Consider the following 20,231-nt stretch of genomic DNA (forward strand, 5'->3'; position numbering starts at 1 on the left):
CAAGTCTTGTGAGAAGCAGCTGAGGGAGTGGGGTTGTTTGTCCTGGAGAAGAGGAGGCTCAGGGGAGACCTCATCACTCTCTACAACTCCCTGACAGGAGGGTGCAGCCAGGGGGGATTGGGCTCTTCTCCCAGGGAACAGTGACAGGACAAGAGGACACAGCGTTAAGCTGCACCATGGGAGGTTTAGGCTGGAAATTAGGAACAGGTTCTTCACAGAAAGGGTGACTGGGCAGAAGAATGGGCTGCCCAGGGAGGTGGTGGAGTCACCATCCCTGGAGGTGTTTAAGCAAAGACTGGATGTGGCACTCGGTGCCATGGTTGGGGTGACAAGGAGGTGTTGGGGCACAGGTTGGACGTGGTGATTTCCAAGGTTTTTTTCCAACCTGGTTAATTCTGTGATTCTGTGATGATTGTGACCCTGCAGGGCCCTGGGGAAGCAAGGGGCCATTGTGACACTGCAGGGCCCCATGGAACTAAGAGGACCAGAGTGACACTATGTGCTGAAGGCACCATAGAACCAAGGCCCCATTGTGACACTGTGGGGCTGGATGGAAGCGAGGAGTCCAGTGTGACACTCTGGGTCCTCGTGGAACCATGGAAGTCACTGTGACACTGGAGGGCCTTGCTGAACCAAGGGGCCATTGTGGCACTCCGGAACCGAGGAGAGCCTTGTGAGACCCTGGGGCCCAACAGAACCAAGGGACCATTGTGACACTGCAGGGACTTGTGGAACTAAGGAAACAATTGTGACACTCTGGTGCCCCATGGAACCAAGGGTCCCTTGTGACACTGCAGGAACTTGTGTAAGCGGGGGTCCATTGTGACACTGTGCCACCAGGGAATCCATTGGGGCACTCTGGGGCCTCATGGAACCAAGGGACCACTGAGACACCGTGTGACCTTGTGGAACCATGGAGCCATTGTGACACTGCAGGGCCCCATGGAACCAAGGGACCACTGTGACAATGTGTGACCTTGTGGAACCATGGAGGCCATTGGGACACTGCAGGACCTCGTGTAATGATGGAGCCATTGTGACACTGCAGGGCCCCATGGAACCAAGGGGCCAGTGTTGCTCTGCAGGGACCCATGGAATGAAGGAATCATGTTTGACACCGTGGTGGCCCTTGGGACCAAGAGGCCCCTGTGACACCTTGGAACCAAGGAGAGAATTGCTGCAGTGTGAGACCTCAAGGAACCAAGGATCCATTGTGACACTAAAAGGCCTTGGTGGACCACGGCGCCATTGTGACACTGTGGGGCTCAAGGATGCAAGTAACTTTTTATCACTAATGGGTTCCATGGAAGAAAGGGACCTTGGTGACACTCAAGAGCCTCGTGGAACCATGGTGACCAAGTTGGCTGTGAGTTTGGATCTCCTGGAGGGTAGAAGGGCATTGCAGAGGGACCTGGAGAGGCTGGATCGAGAGCCCAAATCCAACAAGGTGAGGTTAAACAAGACAAAGTGCTGGGCCCTTCACTTTGGCCAAAAACAACCCCTGTGGTGGTACAGACTGGGGACAGAGTGGATGGACAGCAGCCAGGCAGAAAGGGACCTGGGGGATCAGCCCCTGCTTTGCTGCTCCTTCCTCTCTCCCCAGGGCCCTTGCAGAGCACCAGCCATGCTGTTTGCCCCCAGCCTGCCCACGGCCACCCTGGGGCTGCTCACGGGGCTTTTCTGTGCTGAGCATTGGCCTGGGTGTTTTCTTGAGAGAGCCTGGGCAAGGAGCCTGGAGCCCCCAGGGCCTGGCCTGAGGTGTCAGCGCTGCCCCAGCAGTGCCCATGGCCTGTCCCTGCTGCAGCCCTGGCACTGCCACCCCCAGGGCTGTGCCCAGCCCCGAGAGCACTCAGGCCCTACAGCAACACCAGGGCCACCAGGGCAGCGGGGCAGGGCCACGGGAGCAGCACTGGCAACAGCAAGGGCTGCTGCTGCTGGGCACAGCTGCTGGGCCAGCACTGATCTGCCCCCAGCTCTGCACAAAGACATTGCTGCTGCAGCTCCAGAGGAGGCAGAAAAGGGGCATCTCTGGTGAAAACTTGGCTGGGAGTTTTTTTGGTTCCTTTAAAGCCACCAAGAGCACAGCTCCTCATTGTCATAGTTTGGGGCCACAGTGAAGGTGAAGAAAAACAAAATGAAAAATGGTACAAACAATTACAATTGTTTGTGGACAATACTAAAAAATCAAAATAGAAGAATGAAAAAAATAAACCAACCACCAAAGCCAAGAAGATATATCAAAGATGACTTTTATTATACGTATTTTGCAGAAATTGGCCAGAAGATTAATGTTTCTGAAATTGTCCACTCATCAGTCTCCACACTGCAGCCTTGAGCTCCTGGTTCCTCAGGCTGTAGATGAGGGGGTTCAGGGCTGGAGGCACCACCGAGTACAGAACTGACACTGCCAGATCCAGGGATGAGGAGGAGATGGAGGGGGGCTTCAGGTAGGCAAAAATGACAGTGCTGAGGAACAGGGAGACCACGGCCAGGTGAGTGAGGCAGGTGGAAAAGGCTTTGTGCTGTCCCTGCTCAGAGGGGATCCTCAGCACAGCCCTGAAGATTTGCACATAGGAGAAAACAATGAACACAAAACAACCAAATGCTAAAGAGGTAGTGAAAACAGAAACCTTAAGTTCCCTGAGGTAGGATTTGGAGCAGGAGAGCTTGAGGATCTGTGGGATTTCACAGAAGAACTGGCCCAGGGCATTGCCATGGCACAGGGGCAGGGAAAATGTATTGGCCGTGTGCAGCAGAGCATTGAGAAAGGCACTGGCCCAGGCAGCTGCTGCCATGTGGGCACAAGCTCTGCTGCCCAGGAGGGTCCCGTAGTGCAGGGGTTTGCAGATGGACACATAGCGGTCGTAGCACATGATGGTCAGGAGGGAAAACTCTGCTGAAATGAAAAAGGCAAACAAAAACACCTGTGCAGCACATCCTGAGTAGGAGATGGTTCTGGTGTCCCAGAGGGAATTGTGCATGGCTTTGGGGACAGTGGTGCAGATGGAGCCCAGGTCGCTGAGGGCCAGGTTGAGCAGGAAGAAGAACATGGGCGTGTGCAGGTGGTGGCCGCAGGCTACGGTGCTGATGATGAGGCCGTTGCCCAGGAGGGCAGCCAGGGAGATGCCCAGCAAGAGGCAGAAGTGCAGGAGCTGCAGCTGCCGCGTGTCTGCCAGTGCCAGCAGGAGGAAGTGGCTGATGGAGCTGCTGTTGGACATTTGCTGTCTCTGGCCATGGGGAGCTGTTCAAGGAGGAGACAGTGACAAGTCAGGGCAGACTTTCCTGAGCAATGTCCAAGCCCTTTCTCCCAGCCCTGTCCCTGCCTGTCTGTTCTACCCAGTTTTCCTTTTCTCAGAGCCCTTCCCTTCAGCCCTGTGCCGGGAGCTCTGCTGGGATCTGGCCCTGTTGCTGTGACGAGCAGGAGCTCTGTCCATGGACACCGAGGGGTCAGCTCTGCTCTGCAGCAGTGGGGTCATGGGAATGGGGACAGGAGTCAGTCCTGGGGTTGGATTCCATCAGCCCAAACTGCTCGTGAGGCTGAGTGTGGGAATCCACAAAATCAGAGGGTTTTGGGAAAGCTGCAAAAGGCAGGCCTCAGAGACAGCAGAACTGTGATTAGAGCTAAGCAGTAGCCATGAGATAGGGCAGCAGAAAAATTATTTAAAAAGTAGAAAAGCAAGGACGAGTAGAACAATGGTCTGTGTATTAACGCTTGTCTAGGATAACTTCCTAAGCTGCAGAAAAGTTTATCTAGCAAGATATTAGGAAGTTTGAAGCTTAATAATGGAGCTCTGTGCATTGTGTTTTAAGGCTTACAAGCAGGCATTGTATTAGAAATAGGCAAGTATTGTTTTAACTAAAGGCACGTGTGCTTATAGTGGTTGGATGGAACCACTGTCAATATGCCTCTGCTTTGTGTGATTGGTCAAAAAAGTTATAAAGTAATTTGTAACTATAAGTTCTTTGTCTGCTGCCTGGGATGTGAGCTGCTGGCATCTTCCCATTGTCATAACCATGTAATGAGGCTGATGCTGAAAACTAAAACAGCTCAAGGCACGTTCCACAGCAGTCCCGTCCCGTCCGTGCTCTGTACATAGCCCCCGGCCGGCGATAGCTGAGGAGCTTGGCAGCACCTCCTGTCCCAGGGCTAAGGAGCCATGATGGCAAAGGCAGTTTGAGAGGGTTTCCTGCTGTGCCCAGGGACAGCAGAGAAAAATGTGCAATGCAAGAGTCTTGGCTGTAGTGAAGGGTGAGGGGAGCTGCTCTGTCGCTTCATCTGTCCCCAGCTGCCTTTTCTGAGATGGAGGGCAGTCCCTGTGTACCCCTGGAAATCAGCCTGACACAGCTGAGAGCAGAGGGACCCAGAGCAGAGCAAACTGGCTCAGCATTTCTCTGGCAAAGGACTGTCCCCCAGTGTCCCCTGGAGGCAGCTGACAGCTTGGATGACATCCCGAGGACACACCAAAGGCTCCTGTCCAGGGCACTCCTTGAGGAGAGTGGGCCCATTGCCAGCCCCCAGGCTGCCCTGCCCAGAGCTCCCCGGGCACAGGGAGCTGGGACACCCCATTGCTGTGCTCAGCCTGCACAGGAGGAGCCCAAGGGCTGGGCTTGACCCTGCAGCTGGAACTGCCATTCCAGAGAGCCCCTCAGCACTGCCAGGAGCACCTGGGCAAGGCCAGGAGAGGGAGAGAGCCGGGCCTGAGGAAAAGCCTTTCCCTGCCCAGCCCTGCCCAGCCCTGCCAGGCAGCAGCAGGGCAGGACAGTGGCCCTCAGGCCCTGGTCAGCAGGGAATGGGCACATGGCCAGAGAGATGCCCTTCATCTCTGGAGCTGCTCTGCCGGCCCAGGAGAGACTGAGGGCCCCGAGCCCCCGGGCTGAGGGCTGTGCTGGCTGGGAGGGGACACAAGAGCTGTGCTGCTCAGGGCAGTGTCTGCCCTGCAGGGCAGGACCAGCAGGTGCCACATCTGCCCTGCAGCAGGGCTTCCCTCAGCACTGCCTCCCTCCCTCCCTGCCCACGGCTCTGCTGCTGGAGCTGTCCCAGCCCGAGCTGCTCCTGTGGCCCCGGGCTCCTTCCCTGCCAGAGCTGCCAGAGCCCAGCCCAGCCCCTGGGCCAGCCCTGCCCTGCAGCTGCTCGGGGCTGCAGGGATGAAAGAACAGCTCCCCCAGCCTGGGCACCATGGAAAGGTGATGCTGGATGGATCTGGAGGCTGGGCAGGTGCAGGCACTTGCAGAGGTCCCCAGGAATCCTCAGTGTGGTGGTTTAAGAGCCCCAGCCCCTGCTCTGCCCTGCACAGCTGAGTTTTCATTGCCACCAAGCTGAGCCAGGGAAAAGTGAGGGCACAGATTCAGGAGAGCAGACAGGGAAGCAGGAAAACACAGCCCTGACTGAGCTCCTGAAAAGTCCCCTCAAAAATGAGCTGGGCATGAGCTGGAGCTCTGAGCAGCCCTGGCCCACACAGCACACTCTCCACAGCAGCAGGACCTGCCCTGGCAGGAGTCACTCCTTGCACCCACAGCTGCCCTGCACCATCCATGGGGAGCTTTCAGGCAGGCTGAGAGCTGCCCCTGGCAGGTGGCACATGCCCTGGGCTGGCCAGGAGCCCTGAGGGCTGCAGGACCTGCTCTGCAGGACAGCCCTGAGCAGCCCTGGCTTCAGCCCCAGCTTCACCCCCTGCAGCCGTCCCTGGCAGCAGGAGCCGTCCTGCCCTGTCCCTCTGACGGTGCCCAGGGCAGCCCTGCTCTGCAGCACATCCTCCCCCAAAGCAGAAACAGCAGCAGAGCCATCCTTACAGTCACATCAGTCCTGTCCTGGGTCAGCTTCAGGAGATCCCTGCAGCCAGAGACTGACTGTGTCAGAAGTAGTGAAGATTTCTCCATGAATGAGCTCAGAATTGTCCTTCCAGCTGCTTTGAGCCTCTGTCTGCTTCACTGCTGACAGGTACTTGCAGGCAGTGCCCTCAGCCCTGCTGGGCTGGGAGAGGAGCTGCTCCTCAGGAGAAATGTCTCTTTGAGCTCTTCTTGGTTTCCAAGACCTTCTTCTGTGCCAGGAGCCTGGCCCAGCTCAGCAACACAGACCCAGCACAACGACTTCAATGACCCTCTCAGGGATTTCGTGTTGTTTACATCAGACTCAGTCCCTGAAAGTGTCTTCAAAAACTTCTCAAGAATTCAAAGTTAAACTCCAAAGTTTCGTGAAGTTTTAATGGGTCCCACTGAGGGAAACGACTGAGAAAGTGTCTCCAGGTTCCAGGTAGAGCAGAACACTGGAGGCAGTGATGCCAGCTGGGGACAAAAAAGGCAAAAGTGTCTCTGGTGCTGAGCAAAGCTGGATGTGTTCCAGGAATGCAAAGGGCCAAGGCCTGAGCCCCAGCCCCTGGCCAGGCAGATCCTGTCCCTCCCTCCTTGCTCAGGGCTCTTCCCGGGATGGGCACTGGCATGTGGGGATGTGCAGTGCCAAGGGCAGGAGCATGGGGCGGCCCCTGCCAGGCTGCTGAGCAGGGACAAGGAGGCCATGAGGCCCCAGGCCTGCAAGGGTCACTTGTCTCCTGCTCCTGGCTCAGGCCCAGGCCCAGCAGCCATGGCCAAAGTGCTGCCCAAGTTGGCTCTGTCAGGGCCTGGCAGCTGCTGCCCATGCCTGTGCCCTGTGCAGCCCAGGCTGTGCTACGGTGTCCCTGCCCTGCGCCTCTGTCCCTGCAGGCTGTGCTCATCCCCCGGCTGCCCCACCTGGCTGGCCCCTTCCTTTGCTGACAGCTCTGCCTCCTGCCTGCCTCTGCCTGCCCACACAAAGCCTTGGGCTGACCCAGGCTCCTTCTGGGTGATGTGTTGCTCCACAGCCCTGCCCTGGCAGGGAAATTCCTTGCTCTTTTTTCCCGATCTGAGCCTCCCAAGCGGCCCTTTGCATTAACTCTTTCTTTCTCTGGCCGTACTTTACGATGTCAAAAGGATCCACCATCTCTGAATCCACCCTTCAGTCCCTCCCAGGGCTCTCCCCTTCTGTCCTCGGTCTGCACCCCACTGAGCACAGAGTTCCTCTGTCCCTATACAGTGCTCATGTGCTTGAGGACATGGGCGCCTGGACAAGAAGGACAGTTCTTTTCTACAGGAAGGAAACCACAGAGCCCCAGGGTTTTGAAGGCAGATGAGAGGCAGGCACTGGAGGCCAAGGTAAGCCAGACCTGTCTGTCCTTGCAGCTTTTGTCTGAAAGCAACCCTTGGATATTTGGGGAGTTTTGGAGGTGGAATTCCATTTCAGCCATATGTAGCAGTGTATTTCTATAGCCATGGGTGCCTGGACCAGAATGACAGCTCTTCTGCACAGGAAGGAAAGGGCAGAGCCCCAGTGTTTCACAGGCAGATGAGAACTGGTCTTCAGGAATCCAAGGGAACCTAGACAGTCCTGGCAGCTTTTATCTGGGGGCTCTCTTGGGTATAAGGAATTTTGGAGGCAGATTCCCAGTTTTGGCTATGGATGCCTGCACATGAGAGATGTTTCTTTCCATGGAAAGAAAAGCACAGCCCCCCCAGTGTTTTGACGGCAGATGAGAGGTTGCTCCCCCAGATGCCAAGGCCATCTAGAGCTGTCTGTTCTGGCAGATTTCATATAGGAACAATCCTTTGATATAATCAAATATGGAGGTAGAATCCCAATTTCAGCCATGAACCTCTGGAGGAGAAGGAGAGTTCTTTCCCAGAGGAAGGAAAACATGGAGCTCCATGGCTTCAGGGCCGGATGAATAGCAACCCTCAACATGCCAAGGTCAGCCAGACCAGTCAGGCTAAGCCAGCAAGACTTGTTCCATGTTCTTGGATCCTGGGGGCCCTGCAGCAGAACTTTGTTTCCAGAAGGCCCAGCGATACCACAGTGGTCTCCTCGGCTCTGCAGTGGCACAATGGCCCCTTGCTTCCATGAGGCCATGCAGTGCCAAAATGGTTTCCTTGGTTCCATGGGACTGTGCAGAGTGCCACAATGGCCCCTTGGTTCTATTGGGCCCCCCAAGATCACAATGGACCCTTGGTTCCACAGGCATGGCTGTGTCACACTGGCCCCTTGGTGCCATGGGGACCCATAGTGTCACACTGGCCCCTTGCTTCCATGGGGACCCATAGTGTCACACTGGCCCCTTGGTTCCATGAGCACCCAAAGTGTCACAATGGCCCCTTGGTTCCATGGGGACCCATAGTGTCACAATGGCCCCTTGGTGCCATGAGGACTCAGAGTGCCAGAATGGTCTCATTGCTTCCATGAGTCCCTGCAGTGTCGCAAAGAGCTCCTTGGTTCCACAAGGCCCTGCAGAGCCCCTTGATTCAACAAGGCCTCAAAGTGCCAGAATGGTCTCCAGGACTCCATGATGCCCCACAGTGTCACAAGGACACGTTGGCTCCATGAAACCCTGAAATAGGGAATGGCCCCTTGATTCCATTGGGCTCCTCCCTGTCACACGAGTTCTTAGTTCCACCACACCCTGTAGTGTCACAATGGTCTCCTTGGTTCCACAGAGTCAGAATCTCTCGGTGGTCTCACGGAGCCCCACTATGATCCCCTTGATTCCATGAGGCCCTGCCGTGCTACAATGACCCTTAGGTTAAATGGCCCCTTGGTTCCAGTGAGTCCTGAAGTGTCATAATGGTCTCCATGGTTCCATGAGGCCCCAGAATGTCACAATGGACTTTTGGTTCCATGAGCTTTCGTACAGCCAACAGCAGTGTCCTTGGCTCCACAGTGTCACAAGGGACCCTTTGTTCCATGAGGTTCAGTAGAGTGAGATGGACACCTTGATTCCAAGAGGTTCTGTAATGTCCCAATGGACTCCTTGGTTCCATGGCCCTGCTGTCCAGAATTGCCCCTTGGTTCCATGAGGTTCTGAACTGTCAGCAGGAATCACCTTGGTTCTGCAGTGTCATACCCGACCCTTGGTTCCATGAGGTGCCTGGCCTCCCACAGCCTCTCAGAGACCCTTCTCCCCCTCATGGCCTCTCACAGGCTCTCACAGACCCCCACGGCCCCTCACAGCCCCAGGCCTGGGGCTCCTCCCAAAGGAGAAGGGGTCGGGCCCTGCTTGTTCTCCTTTTATTTCAGTCCCTTCACAGCCACGAGTGAAGAAAGGCTGAAATGGAGCCTTTCCCCAGCGTTTCCCTCGGGGTTCATTGCGGGCTGAAGCTCTGTGCTGGCGCTGGCCCGAGCGCCACCATCCCTGCAGCCGCCAGGCCTTTGCTGTCCTCCCGTGTCCGTTCCCTGTCCCCGAGTCTCGCCCGGCTCTGGCAGCAGCAGCAGCCGCAGCGCAGGGGGCGCCGGCCCGGCCCAGCCGGGGCTCCCGGCCAGGAGCAGCAGCAGCGCCGGCCCCTTCCCGCCTGCTCCTGCCTCGGCTCCCGAGGGCTTTTTCCAGCTCAGTTCTGGAGTAGAGCAGCAATCACCCACACCCAGCCCTGACTGTGCAGGGCCTGCCTGTGCTGCCCTGACCCAGCCTGCAGAGAAAGAAAGGATCGGGTTCCAGCGCTGTTTTCAGCACTGCTTTACTCACCCTGAGGTGACAGCAGGAGGCTGCTGCTGCCTTTGCCTTGGCAATTGGAGATCATGGCTGCTCTTGCCACTTGAAATTTATCTGTAAAACTGCAATTGCCTTTTTTGATCAGTGCTACCCAGAGTGCTTTCGTGACGGTGAATGTGGGAATCCTTAAAATCAGAGGGTTTTGGGAAAGCTGCAAAAGGCAGGCCTCAGAGACAGCCGAACTGTGATTAGAGCTGAGCTGTAACCATGAGATAGGGCAGCAGAAAAGTTAAATAAGAAGTGGGAAAGTAAGGACAAATAGAACAATAGTTTGTGCACTAAGGCTTGGCTAGAAAAACTCCCTAAGCTGCAGAAAAGTATATCTAGCCTGATATTAGGAAGTACTGAGCTTAATAAATGAGGTCTGAACATTGTGGCTCACAAGCTGGTATTGTATTCGAAATAATCAGGCATTGTTTTAACCGAAGGTACGTGTGCTTATAATGGTTGGATAGAACTACTGTCAATATGCTTTTGCTTTGCGTGATTGGTCAAAAAACTTTTAAAGTAAGTTGTAACATTGAGTTCTTTGTCTGCGGCCGAGGAGACAAACTGCCGGCATCTTCCCATTGTCCTAACCATGTAATGAGACTGATGCTGGAAAATAAACACCTCAAGACACATTCCTCAGCAGTCCGGTCCTGTTTGTGATTTTGTACATAGACCCCCGGCCGGCAATAGGTGAACTGAGGCTTTTGGTCACAGGCATCACGATTAGCAGATCTTGAAATCCCCTAAAGTCCCTGAGCACTAAGTCAAGGAGAATTAAAGCCACACAGACCACATTTGCAGTGCTCAAACACGGCCCTGTTGCTGCTGCTGAAATAAAATTAACTGACAGAGGCCATCAGAGAAATTGCCTCTCAAGTGTCAAATCAAATGAAAAAATCCACCACGAGAAAGAGAAACCAGAACTTCTTGACTTGCTCCATTTTTCTTCTGAGCAGCAGCAGCAGCTAGTGGAGATGCACAGAGGTATTTCCAACTGCTGCTGATCCCAGCTGGAGCCCAGCCTGCCGCCCAGTCCCAGCGGGAAGCTGAGCCCAGCCCGGGGAGCTCCCGCAGTGTCGGGAGCTCAGCGCACGCGGGGCCAGGCCCAGAGCCCCAGGCACGGCCGCCCATTGCGGGGCAGCGGCGCAGACGGAATGTCCTGCGGCCCAAACCTCCTGCTCCTGCCACACAGCGCCAGCGCTCTCCCCCTCCTCCTCCTCTCCCAGCACGGCACAAATTCCAGCTTGGAGGAGGCTTCCCCAGAGAGGGCTCAGGCTCCTGCTTCAGCCTCAGGGTCCCTGCAGAGGAACAGGGCATCTTTCAGGCACTTCCACAAGCTCAGGGCTGCCATTTCATGGGCAATCTGGGATGAAAATGGACTTGTTAGGAAGCACAAAAGCAGAGGGAATTGATCAGAAATTATTAGGAAAAAATGACCCTTCTTATACACAAAGTTTGCCAACTCATTCCCTGCATTTCTCCTTTTCAGATTCTTCCAGTCATCTCCTGACAGGTCCAGCATGTTCTGGTACTTTTCATGAACTGACTGTACTCTTGATTCATATCAATGCATGAGATGGAGAAGCATCTGAACTGAACACTGAAACAAACTCCCTCTGTCAGCCCATTTTCATCTTCTAGCTCACTTTCCGTATGTCCACGGGCATGTTGGAATGATTATCCCACAGCTCTCCACTTCAGGCTGCAGGCTCTGGAGATTCTTTCTCTGCATTCAGTCAGGTTTGCATTCCCTAACAATTCCTGGTAGCCCATCATGTTTTCTGAAGGTAGAACAGTAACATTGAAAACTTCACCAATGGCATAACTGCCCAGCCCACAAGGAAAAGAAAGAAGAAGCTGTCAAGTTCTTCAAATATTTCTCCTGCTTTGCTGCAAGAGTCGTGCTGCACGCACGGTGTGGAAAGCCAAGAGGAGCTGCAGTTGGTGGCACATCTTGTGACAAAAGCTGCACCTCATTCTCCAGGAAAGATTCTTGGAAAGAGCAAAGATGACTGAGGAGCAGATGATGGGAAAACTGAAAGAGCTTTTAAGAAATTCAAAGAAAACAGAAAGAAACCATCTGAGATGTTTTACTCGATTTATTTTTATGCTCCCCTTTTCCATCTTGCACTACTTCTCCTTCCCATTAATTCCAAATGGATCTCACCTCGAAGATCCATGACTTGGCAAGTTGTCGACACTGTCAAATACCACGAGCTACACACAGTTTGCCTTCCCCTGGTTTTCTTTGGAAAGCAATGCTGGAGAGGTAAGTGCAGTGCCTGGGTCACGTACAAATTCAGCACTCAGGGAATGGGCTCCGATAGTGTTTGACCCTCAGCAGGGACAATGCACAGCAGGGGCTGAGGGGATTCCTGTGCCGCTGTGCAGGAGTGCAGACTCTGGGTCTTGGCTGAACACGGCCAAGTTCCCGTGTTTGGACAGGCTCAGGGGCTGCCCCCGGGGAGCGCGGGGCTCGGCGCGGGGGCCAGTGGGCAACGGGCAAACGGACACGGGGACAAACGGCCCCAGCGCTTCAGTTGCAGCGGCAGCAGCAGCGAAAGCAGCAGCGAAAGTGGCAGCGAAAGCAGCGACTTTGCCGAGCCCCTCTTGCTTGTCCTCTCCCTCTCGCGCAGTCCCGCTTGTCCCGCAGTCCCGCTTGTCTCTCCCTCTCCCGGTCTCCCTTTCCCGGTGTCCCCTCCTCTCCCAGTCTCTCTCCCCATGCCCGGTCGGGCCATGCCCCCGGCACGCCCCCGGCCCCGGGCGGGGCTGCCCCATGCTCGGCCCCGGGCGTCCCGCCGCGTTCTCGCCTCCGGTCGGCTCTGGCCGAACTGGCGGTGGCGCTGCTGGGCGGGCATCAGTGCCTGGGGCTGGGGCGGCATCGCCTCCCTTTGGCTCCGCCTGGCCCGAGCCCGGCTCCGGCCCCGGCCCCGGCCCCGGCCCCGGCCCCGGCCCCTCCCGGTGCCCGCGGAGGACACAGGCGGCTCGGCCGCTCCCGCCGCCTCCGCTGCCGCTTGCCCGGCCCGAGCTCCGCCGCTCGGCAGCGCGGCCGCCGGCCCCGAGCCGCCGCTGTCCCGCTGCAGGGAGCGAACGCCTGGGGATGGCCGGCCCGGGGCGCTTGAGGGGCGCTCGGGGGCCGTTGCCGGCCCCGGGCCGAGCGCTGACAGCCGCGTCCCGCCGGCAGGGAAGGCGCAGCAGGGCCTGAAGGAGCAGTACCGGCTGGGCTCGCTGCTGGGGCGCGGCGGCTTCGGCAGCGTCTTCGCGGCCACGCGGCTCTCGGACGGCACCCCGGTGAGCGGCGGGCGCAGGAGGAGGAGGAGGAGGAGGGGGCGGAGGAGGAGGAGGGCGGAGGATGGGGCTGAGCATGGCGGGCGGCGAACTCAGCCCGCTGCTTCCCTTGGCTTGCAGGTGGCCATCAAAAGGGTGCCACGGGAGCGCGTCCGGCACTGGGGCGAGCTGGTGAGTGAGCGGGGCCAGCGGGAGCAGCCGGGCCGTGGCGGGCGGGGATGAGCCGAGGCCCGGCAGGGTGGAAGCCGCCAGGACGCCTCGAGGGAGAGCGGGCGTGGGGCCAGCACAGGGCACAAAGCATCCCAGGCTGGCTGAGGGCTTCCCGAGCCCCGGAATGGCATCAGCCCCACTGACGGCATCGTGCTCCTCCCGCAGCCCGACGGCACTAGCGCACCCCTGGAGATCGTGCTGCTGGCCAAGGTGTCCACTGGCTTCCCTGGTGTGGTCCAGCTGCTGGAGTGGCTTGAGCTCCCCAACGACGTCTTGATGGTGCTGGAGCGCCCGGAGCGGTGTCAGGACCTGCAGCATTTCATTCGGGCACGGGGCATCCTGCCCGAGGAGGTGGCACGGGAGCTGTTCCGCCAGGTGCTGGAGGCCGTGCAGCACTGCACCAGCTGCGGGGTCCTGCACAGGGACATCAAACCAGAGAACATCCTGGTTGACCTGGCCACCGGGCAGGCCAAATTGATTGACTTTGGCTGTGGCACCTACCTGCAGGACACAGCCTACACTCACTTTGCAGGTGAGCCCACACAGGGTGTGCTCCTGGTCCCAGCATCTCATGGCCCAACATCTCAGAGCCCAAGCTGGGTGTGGCAGTGGGGATTCTCCCTTCTGCAGCCCTTCATGGCGCTGAGACTTCAGCCAAGTTGCTTTTGAGCAGGGCTGGGTGTGGAGCCAGCTTCCAGCCCTGCAGGCAGCCTTTGCCCACCACTCTGCCCAGGACTGGGGCTGGGGCAGCCAGCCCAACAAAAACACCCATGGGTGGGGGTAGCCGAGAGGGGGGGTCGGAACCACTGCCCCAGCCAGTTTGGTGTGCAGGTGAGAAAGGGCTTGGACTGCTCCACTCGCCTGCTTTGTTTTGGGTTCATAATGTTTTTTGGAGCAATGCAGGCAGGGAGGATGCAGGCATGGTTTTTCCCCCAGCACTGAGTGGTTTCTTCCTTGTTATGGTGGGGCTTGCAAGGGATTCCACTGCCCTCTTCCAACCCCAGTGGCTTCTTTTCCAACCCCAAGTCTGTACACAAGTCCGAGGTGCTGGTGAGAGGGCAGTGCGTCACACCCCCTGTGCCACTGGAGCAGGGATGCTGGGGCCAGGCTCTGGGAGCAGCAGCATCCCCCTGATGAACTCCATCTGTATTCCATAGGAACACGGTCATACAGCCCCCCGGAATGGACCCACTTTGGCTGGTACTATGGCAGGCCAGCTACCATCTGGTCCCTGGGCATCCTGCTGCACCAGATGGTCTGTGGAGAGCACCCTTTCAGGAGGGGCCAGAACATCAGCTGGGACCATCAGCTCTCGCTGCCACAAGGGCTCTCTCAAGGTGGATCCTCATCTCTGGGCACGGGGGAATACCAATGCTGGGAGACAGCAGCGGGCTTGTGAGCATCCTGCTCTGGCAGCTGCTGAGGAGGTGGCACGTGTCCTTCTCTCCTCCTCTCCTCCAAACCAGGGAATGGATGGGAAAGCTTAGGCCCAGCTCTGAGCACATCCAGCATGGCCTGGGCACGGGAATAGTGGGGCAAAGCCAACAGGAGCCTTCTCCAGCTGACCAGCGGTTTGTGGTTTCTCTGCCCAGAGTGCCAAGATCTGATCAGGCAGTGTTTATCCATGCTGGACTTGGAAAGGCCTTCATTAGAAGAGCTGCTCTGTCATCCTTGGATGCAGGATATTCATCTGCCCTAGAAGAAGGGAGAGAGCCACAGGCACACTGTGATGCAGGGCCCTGGTAAGTTACAGCTCCACACATGCCTTGGCAATCAGAAGCAAAGGAAGCCAGACTTTTTTGTCCTGCCCGTGTCACTGCCCAGGGCTCATCAGATGGGAACACACAGCCCTTGTGCTGGAGCTGAGCTGCTCTGCCCAGCACTGGTGGCCACCATCCAAGCTGGTTTTGCTTGTCCTGGTTCCCTGACAGCTGGGGCCTTGGGCAGAACCTGAGAGCCTGGTCTCACCCCAGGGAAGGAGAAAGAGACCCTGGAGAAGCTGTACCAGGTGGGACTGCTGCTGCTGGAGACATCAAGGATGACAATCTCTTCCTGGACCTGACCACAGGCCAGCTGAAGATGATGGACTTTGATTGTGGCACCTTCTCCAAAGCCAGGCTCCACAGCAAATTTACAGATGAGTCCACACCCAGGGGGATGCTCCCAGATTTGGCCATTGCACAGCCTGGCTGGGAACCAAAGGTTCCCCCTTTGCTGGGGCAGATGCAGCTGATCCTTCAGTCGGCTGCCCAGCTGGTTTTGGCAGGGCTGGGGGGATGGGCTGGGCTGGGTATGAAATGGGAGTGGGCTCCTGGCCCTGCCAACAGCCCCCAGCCCCCACCGTGCCCCGGGCTGGGGCTGGGGCAGCCAGCCCGACACAAACAAACCCCATGGTGGGAGCAGAGGTGGGACTCCAGAACCTGTGCTGAGGCTGCTTTGCTGTGCAGGCAAGGAAGGGCTTGGGCTGCTCCACTGCCCTTGTTTGCTTTGGGATCAGCGTTATTGTGGGGGGCAGTGCAGTGGGGAAGGGAGAAAGCCTGGGCTTCCCTTCCCCGTGTGTGGGTTTTTCCTTGCATGCAGGGATTGGGCCTTCCTCAAGGCCCTGGCAGAGATAAGATTTTTTTACCTTTTTTCTTGTTTCCCCTTTTTGTCTGTAATCTATTTTCAATAATTTGTTGTTTGTTTTTCTAGATGAAGCCTTATAGTTTGGGTCCAGTCTGGATCAGGAAGTGCTTGGGACCAGCTGCAGTGTGGATGGGTCTGCCCTTGGAGAAGGCTGAGGACATCGTTTGGGACCAGCTTTTCTTCCAGCAGGGGAGGGCGTGAGGTGGGTCCCCGTCTGCCTGGCATGGTGGGATCAGAGCTTCTGGGAGATGGCAGCGAGCACAGGAGCCTCCTGCTCTGGGCAGCTGCTGAGGAGGTGGATGTGCCCTGGCTGGCTGCAGGCTGGGCACACGTCCTGCCCTCCTGCCCTGCTGCCAAAAGCAGCAGTGATGGGCAGCTCTGGGCACCGCTCTGAGCACGGCCAGCATGGCCTGGGCACCGTGGGCGGCTGGGACAAGGGCACAGGAGCCTTCAGCTGACGGGCGGTTTCTGCTTTCTCTCCTTGCAGCCGGGCTCTGCAGGTGCTGAGGCTGCTCTGGGCTCTGCCAGGGCTCTGCTGGAGCTCAGCACCAGGCTGGAATCAGCCAAAGAAGAAATGGTGTGACCTGCAGCACAGACTTGCTTGAGCATTTTGGCAGCACAGCTCAAGTTTGCAGAGTGTACACCTCCAAGGGAAAACTGGACACCCCCCAAAAAATAAATTTGTTCAATAACTTCTGAAATGAAATCAATCTGGGATGCCCCTCAAATGACATTTCTCAGCTTGCTCAAGTTGTAGCTCAGCCCTTCTCTGAACAGTTCTCTCCCCATCTGCCTTTTACTACTGCTCCCTCTTTTCCCTCGGTGAGTTCCCAGCCCATTGCAACCTGTATCACACTGTTGCCTTCCTTGGTGCCCCTCACTACGAGGAAGGCTGAGCCCCAGGCTTAGGGATGCATCCTGTCACTGGATGAGGAGCAGCAATGTCTCAGAGGTCCCATGGGATTTTGGTGTCATTGAGAGCCACTCTCCACTCCTCAGCTCTGCTCACTGCTGAGCTCCCACTCCCTTTCCCTTGTCCTTCCTGCAGGATGAGCTCTCTGAATCCCCTTGAGCCTCTTCACCCTTCCCAGCCCACACACCCACCTCAGTAAGGCCAAAGCTGAAGCTGCTCTGTCTCCTCTGGTGTACAGGGTGATCTTGTCCCCCAGTGAGTTGCAGCTGGACCAGTTGCTGAAGATTGGAGGTAGGCCTGATCTTGACAGGCCACACCTGCAACCCACAATAACTAGTGATATATAAGAGTAAGGAAAGAGGAGTGAGAGGAGTCAGATTATTCCTGCAAGGATCTGGAACAGTCAGTGTGTAGAGGAACTGCCTGTGAGGAACATCAGGAAGGTATGAAGCTCTGACAATACGAAATCCTTGCGCTATGATGACGCTAGAATTTGTGTTATCTAAGACAACACTCTGGCACACCATCCAGTCCCCTGTGCAGGGAGCCCCAGCCCCAGAGCACAGCACACAACAGTGCAGTCCAGGCTGGAACAGCTGCCCGACAGGCCTGGCTTGGCTCTTTGTGGCAAGGGAATGCTCCCTGTTTCCAGCTGTCCCTGCAGGATGGCCCCAGGGCAGAGCCCAGCTGGGCTCCCACTGCAGCCCCTGGAGCTTGGGGCAGACAGTGCTCCCAGAGCTGAGGTTCCTGGGGAGCACCCGGAGCTGTGCCTTGCACTCTGCTGCCATGTGTCACAGTGCAGGCTGGCTAGTGCTGTGTGAATGCACCAGCCCCTGGTTTGACTGACAGGGGCCTTGCCCAGTCACATCTCTGCCAAGGCTGCAGCATTTCACTGGGCAGAACCTGACAAGGCATAGAGAGCAGAGCAATGAAATTATCCAGACTGGGTTTTTCAAAGGCCCTTTAGAAGGAAGTGCTTGAGAATAAATGCTCTCTGTTTGCCACATTGGGGTGAGTTAGTGTCTTTGTCTTCAACCCACTCCCCCTCGAGCCAACGTTACAGCCACTCACTCCCTCACACATCCCCCTCATGCCTTCCCACTGCTGTGTCCTGTAAGGACCTCTGCAGCCCCTCGTCCCTTCATGGCCCAATCCCCTCAGGGTCTCCCCCAGCCCAGCCAACCTTCCCGGCAGCAGCGCCGCAGCCCCACAGCAGCTGCAGAGGAGCCCCATCCAGAGGCACCTCGGAGCCCTCAGCAATCCAGCCAGCAGCACATGGGCAGGAGGACACAGATGGCACTTCCTGCCTGGGACAGGGCTTGTGGCCATCTCCAGGCACCGCTCTCACAGGGATCTCTGCAGCTCCAGCCCCTGCCCACCCGCTCTTTTGGCAGCAAAAAGGCTTCAGCAGTACCACCAAAGGCCAAGGGGCTTCTGGCCATTTTCCCTGCAACACAGCACGCCGGGACAGCTTGCTGAGCCCAAGCACCCTTTTTCCCTTCTTCCCCTATGCCCTGCAGACCCTGGGAAGCAAAAGAAAGCTCCTGGGAGTCTGTGTATTATAACACAATCTATATTCATATACTAAAGAAAAAACAAAAATAAAAGAACAATTTTGAAGAAATAGAATATTCCCGCTGGCTTAGGTGGCCCCAGCAGACAGAGCCTCTGGGCTCAGCTCTCTGCAGATCTCCAGCAGCGCAGCCAGCCGAGCCCCGACAGACGAGGCCGTGTCCTCCATGCCCTGCGGAGCTGATCCTGCAGCCTCTGGAAGACGGAAGATCGCTCACTCTGGAGTGCCTGGAGGACATTCAGTGTATGAAGTGCCATGTGTGACGAGGCACTGCTGGTGTCCTCTGTCAGGTGTTCAAGGGCTGAAAGAGAGAGGAACAGAGCCATGGTCAGAATCTGAGAGAACCCGAGGAGAGTCCCCTGCCAGGGCCATTCCAGCCGGCTCTAGCCATGGCCAGGAGGGAGCAGGGACCAATGGGACCAGCCCGAAGCTCCTGGCCACGAATCCCCCATGTGGCCCTGAAATCTCTGTGTGCTCTGCCCATGCCGCCCCTCGTCCACACAGGGAGCAGAGCCCTCTGCAGCCGAGGCAGGGCTTGCAGATGCCCCCGCCAGGCCCTGCTGCCAGCCCGCTTCCCTCACTCACCACTGCAGATGAGCCGGAGCTCTTCCTTCTTCCCCCTCAGGTGCCGCCCGGCCATCCCTGGGAACACAGAGCCTGTCACAGCCCCAGCGGCACAGCTCCCTGCCAGCGGCGCTGTTGGCACTGTGGCCACACGGCCTGCTGGCCCGGCAGGGCTCAGCCCAGCCCCTGCTGCACGCGGCCGCCCCAGGGCACAGCTGCGAGAGGGCGGCAGCAGCGCCGTGGCCAGGCAGGGCTCGATGGTGCCGGGCCCGGGTGGTGCTGCCGGGGCAGCAGGTGGGGCTGGGGCCGAGCTGTGGCGGTGTGGGGAGGGAGCGCGGGCTCGTGGCTCACCAATGAACCTGATGGCCACCACTTGCAGGGACTCCTGTGGGCTCTGCAGGTAGGGCAGGGCCCGGCGCAGGTGCTCGGCTGCTCTGCTGCCGTGGTCTGCCAGCTGGAGAGAGCGGCAGGAGGGAAGGGTTGGTGAGGGCTCAGCCCCTTGGCCGGGCGCTGCCTGCGTCCAGCCCCAGCCTCCCCTGCCTGCACAGCCCTGAGGCGCGGCCAGCAGCCACTGGTGCCGGGCTCTGGAGGGGCAGAGGGCCGGCTGCTGCCTGGGGAGCCGCGGTGCCGGCCCGCCCCACAGCTCCACTGGGCCAGGGCTCCATCGGAGCCTGGCTCAGGCCCACAGGAGCCTGGAGAAGAGCCCGCACAGCCTCTGGGTGCAGCAGCGGGCAGGGGCACAGCTGCCAGCCCCGCACTCTGAGCACCGCACTCAGGGGCCTTCTCCAGGCTGAGGCTGGGGCTTCCAGGCCAGCCTTACCAGGCACTTGGTGAACTTCCACGGCTTCTGGTTCTTCACCAGTCTTTCAAGATCCCTCCTCTTCAGGAACTTGACCACACAAAGCAGCGTTTCCTGAGAAGCCTGGAGAGCAGCAGAGATGCAGAGATGGCCCCACAGCCCAGGGCGCAGGACTCACGTCCCTGTGCTAAGGCCTGGAGGAGGCTGCAGCCCAGCAGGCGCCAGGGCAGGAGGCAGCCGAGCCCCCTGCCAGGGGGACAGCAGCAGCCCACGAGTCCTCACCTGTGCCACACGCCGATTCTCATCATGGCAGTGGAAGAAGAGTGGCAGCAGGCTCTGGCACAGGGGTGTCTTCAGGGCCTTTTTTTTCTTTTCCAGTGGAAGAGTCACCAAGGTTCTGAAGAGCAGTATGGAGAGCAGCTGCACCTGGCTATTATTCTGTATTGAAGGAAGAAAAGAGGACCTTAGCATTGGCTGCATGGGGCTCAGCTTGGCCCAGGCCTGCAAATCCACAAGGCACAGTGCCTGGGAAGCACCCAGTGGCCGTGGCTGGGGGCAGCGAGCCTTACGTGGTCAAAGAGTGGCAGGAGTGCCTCAAGCAGCTGCAGTGTGATGGGGCTGGGCATCAGCATGTCATTGTCCAAGATGATAAAGCTGAGAAGCATGACTGTCATGCTAACTATCTCTCCATCTGCGTCCCACAGGAGTTCCACAAGACTTTCA

General features: G+C 57.7%; 2 protein-coding genes and 1 long non-coding RNA gene across 4 annotated transcripts; 2 read left to right on the forward strand and 1 right to left on the reverse strand.

Moving 5' to 3' along the window:
• Nucleotides 1-2,280: 2,280 nt before the first annotated feature.
• LOC132334933 (olfactory receptor 14J1-like) lies at nucleotides 2,281-5,908 on the reverse strand. Its single transcript, XM_059861058.1, has 2 exons — nucleotides 5,791-5,908; nucleotides 2,281-3,241 (listed from the first exon to the last, which is right to left on the reverse strand). Exon 2 carries the CDS (start codon nucleotides 3,216-3,218, stop codon nucleotides 2,286-2,288), a length of 933 nt encoding a protein of 310 aa, XP_059717041.1. The 5' UTR covers nucleotides 3,219-3,241; nucleotides 5,791-5,908; the 3' UTR covers nucleotides 2,281-2,285.
• A 6,697-nt stretch (nucleotides 5,909-12,605) lies between these two features.
• On the forward strand, nucleotides 12,606-14,433 carry LOC132334531 (serine/threonine-protein kinase pim-1-like). Its single transcript, XM_059860639.1, has 4 exons — nucleotides 12,606-12,827; nucleotides 12,945-12,995; nucleotides 13,200-13,566; nucleotides 14,192-14,433. Exons 3-4 carry the CDS (start codon nucleotides 13,311-13,313, stop codon nucleotides 14,431-14,433), a joined length of 498 nt encoding a protein of 165 aa, XP_059716622.1. The 5' UTR covers nucleotides 12,606-12,827; nucleotides 12,945-12,995; nucleotides 13,200-13,310.
• Nucleotides 14,434-14,622: 189 nt separating this feature from the next.
• LOC132334696 (uncharacterized) lies at nucleotides 14,623-16,351 on the forward strand. Of its 2 annotated transcripts, none has more exons than XR_009488436.1 (3): nucleotides 14,623-14,776; nucleotides 14,966-15,861; nucleotides 16,147-16,351. It is a non-coding gene; the product is annotated as an uncharacterized LOC132334696 (long non-coding RNA). The 2 variants fall into 2 exon arrangements; XR_009488437.1 differs by having other exon boundaries at nucleotides 15,008-15,861.
• Nucleotides 16,352-20,231: the final 3,880 nt, after the last annotated feature.

Source organism: Haemorhous mexicanus, chromosome 16, assembly GCF_027477595.1.
Source record: "Haemorhous mexicanus isolate bHaeMex1 chromosome 16, bHaeMex1.pri, whole genome shotgun sequence".
Classification (NCBI taxonomy): Eukaryota; Metazoa; Chordata; class Aves; order Passeriformes; family Fringillidae; genus Haemorhous; species Haemorhous mexicanus.

Bases quoted from the DNA above. Each gene is read 5' to 3' on its own strand.
- LOC132334933 (XM_059861058.1), bottom strand. From the start codon at position 3,218: ATGTCCAACAGCAGCTCCATCAGCCACTTCCTCCTGCTGGCACTGGCA.
- LOC132334531 (XM_059860639.1), top strand. From the start codon at position 13,311: ATGGTGCTGGAGCGCCCGGAGCGGTGTCAGGACCTGCAGCATTTCATT. The intron at 13,567-14,191 runs GTGAGCCCACAC...TGTATTCCATAG, and splicing joins AGCCTACACTCACTTTGCAG to GAACACGGTCATACAGCCCC.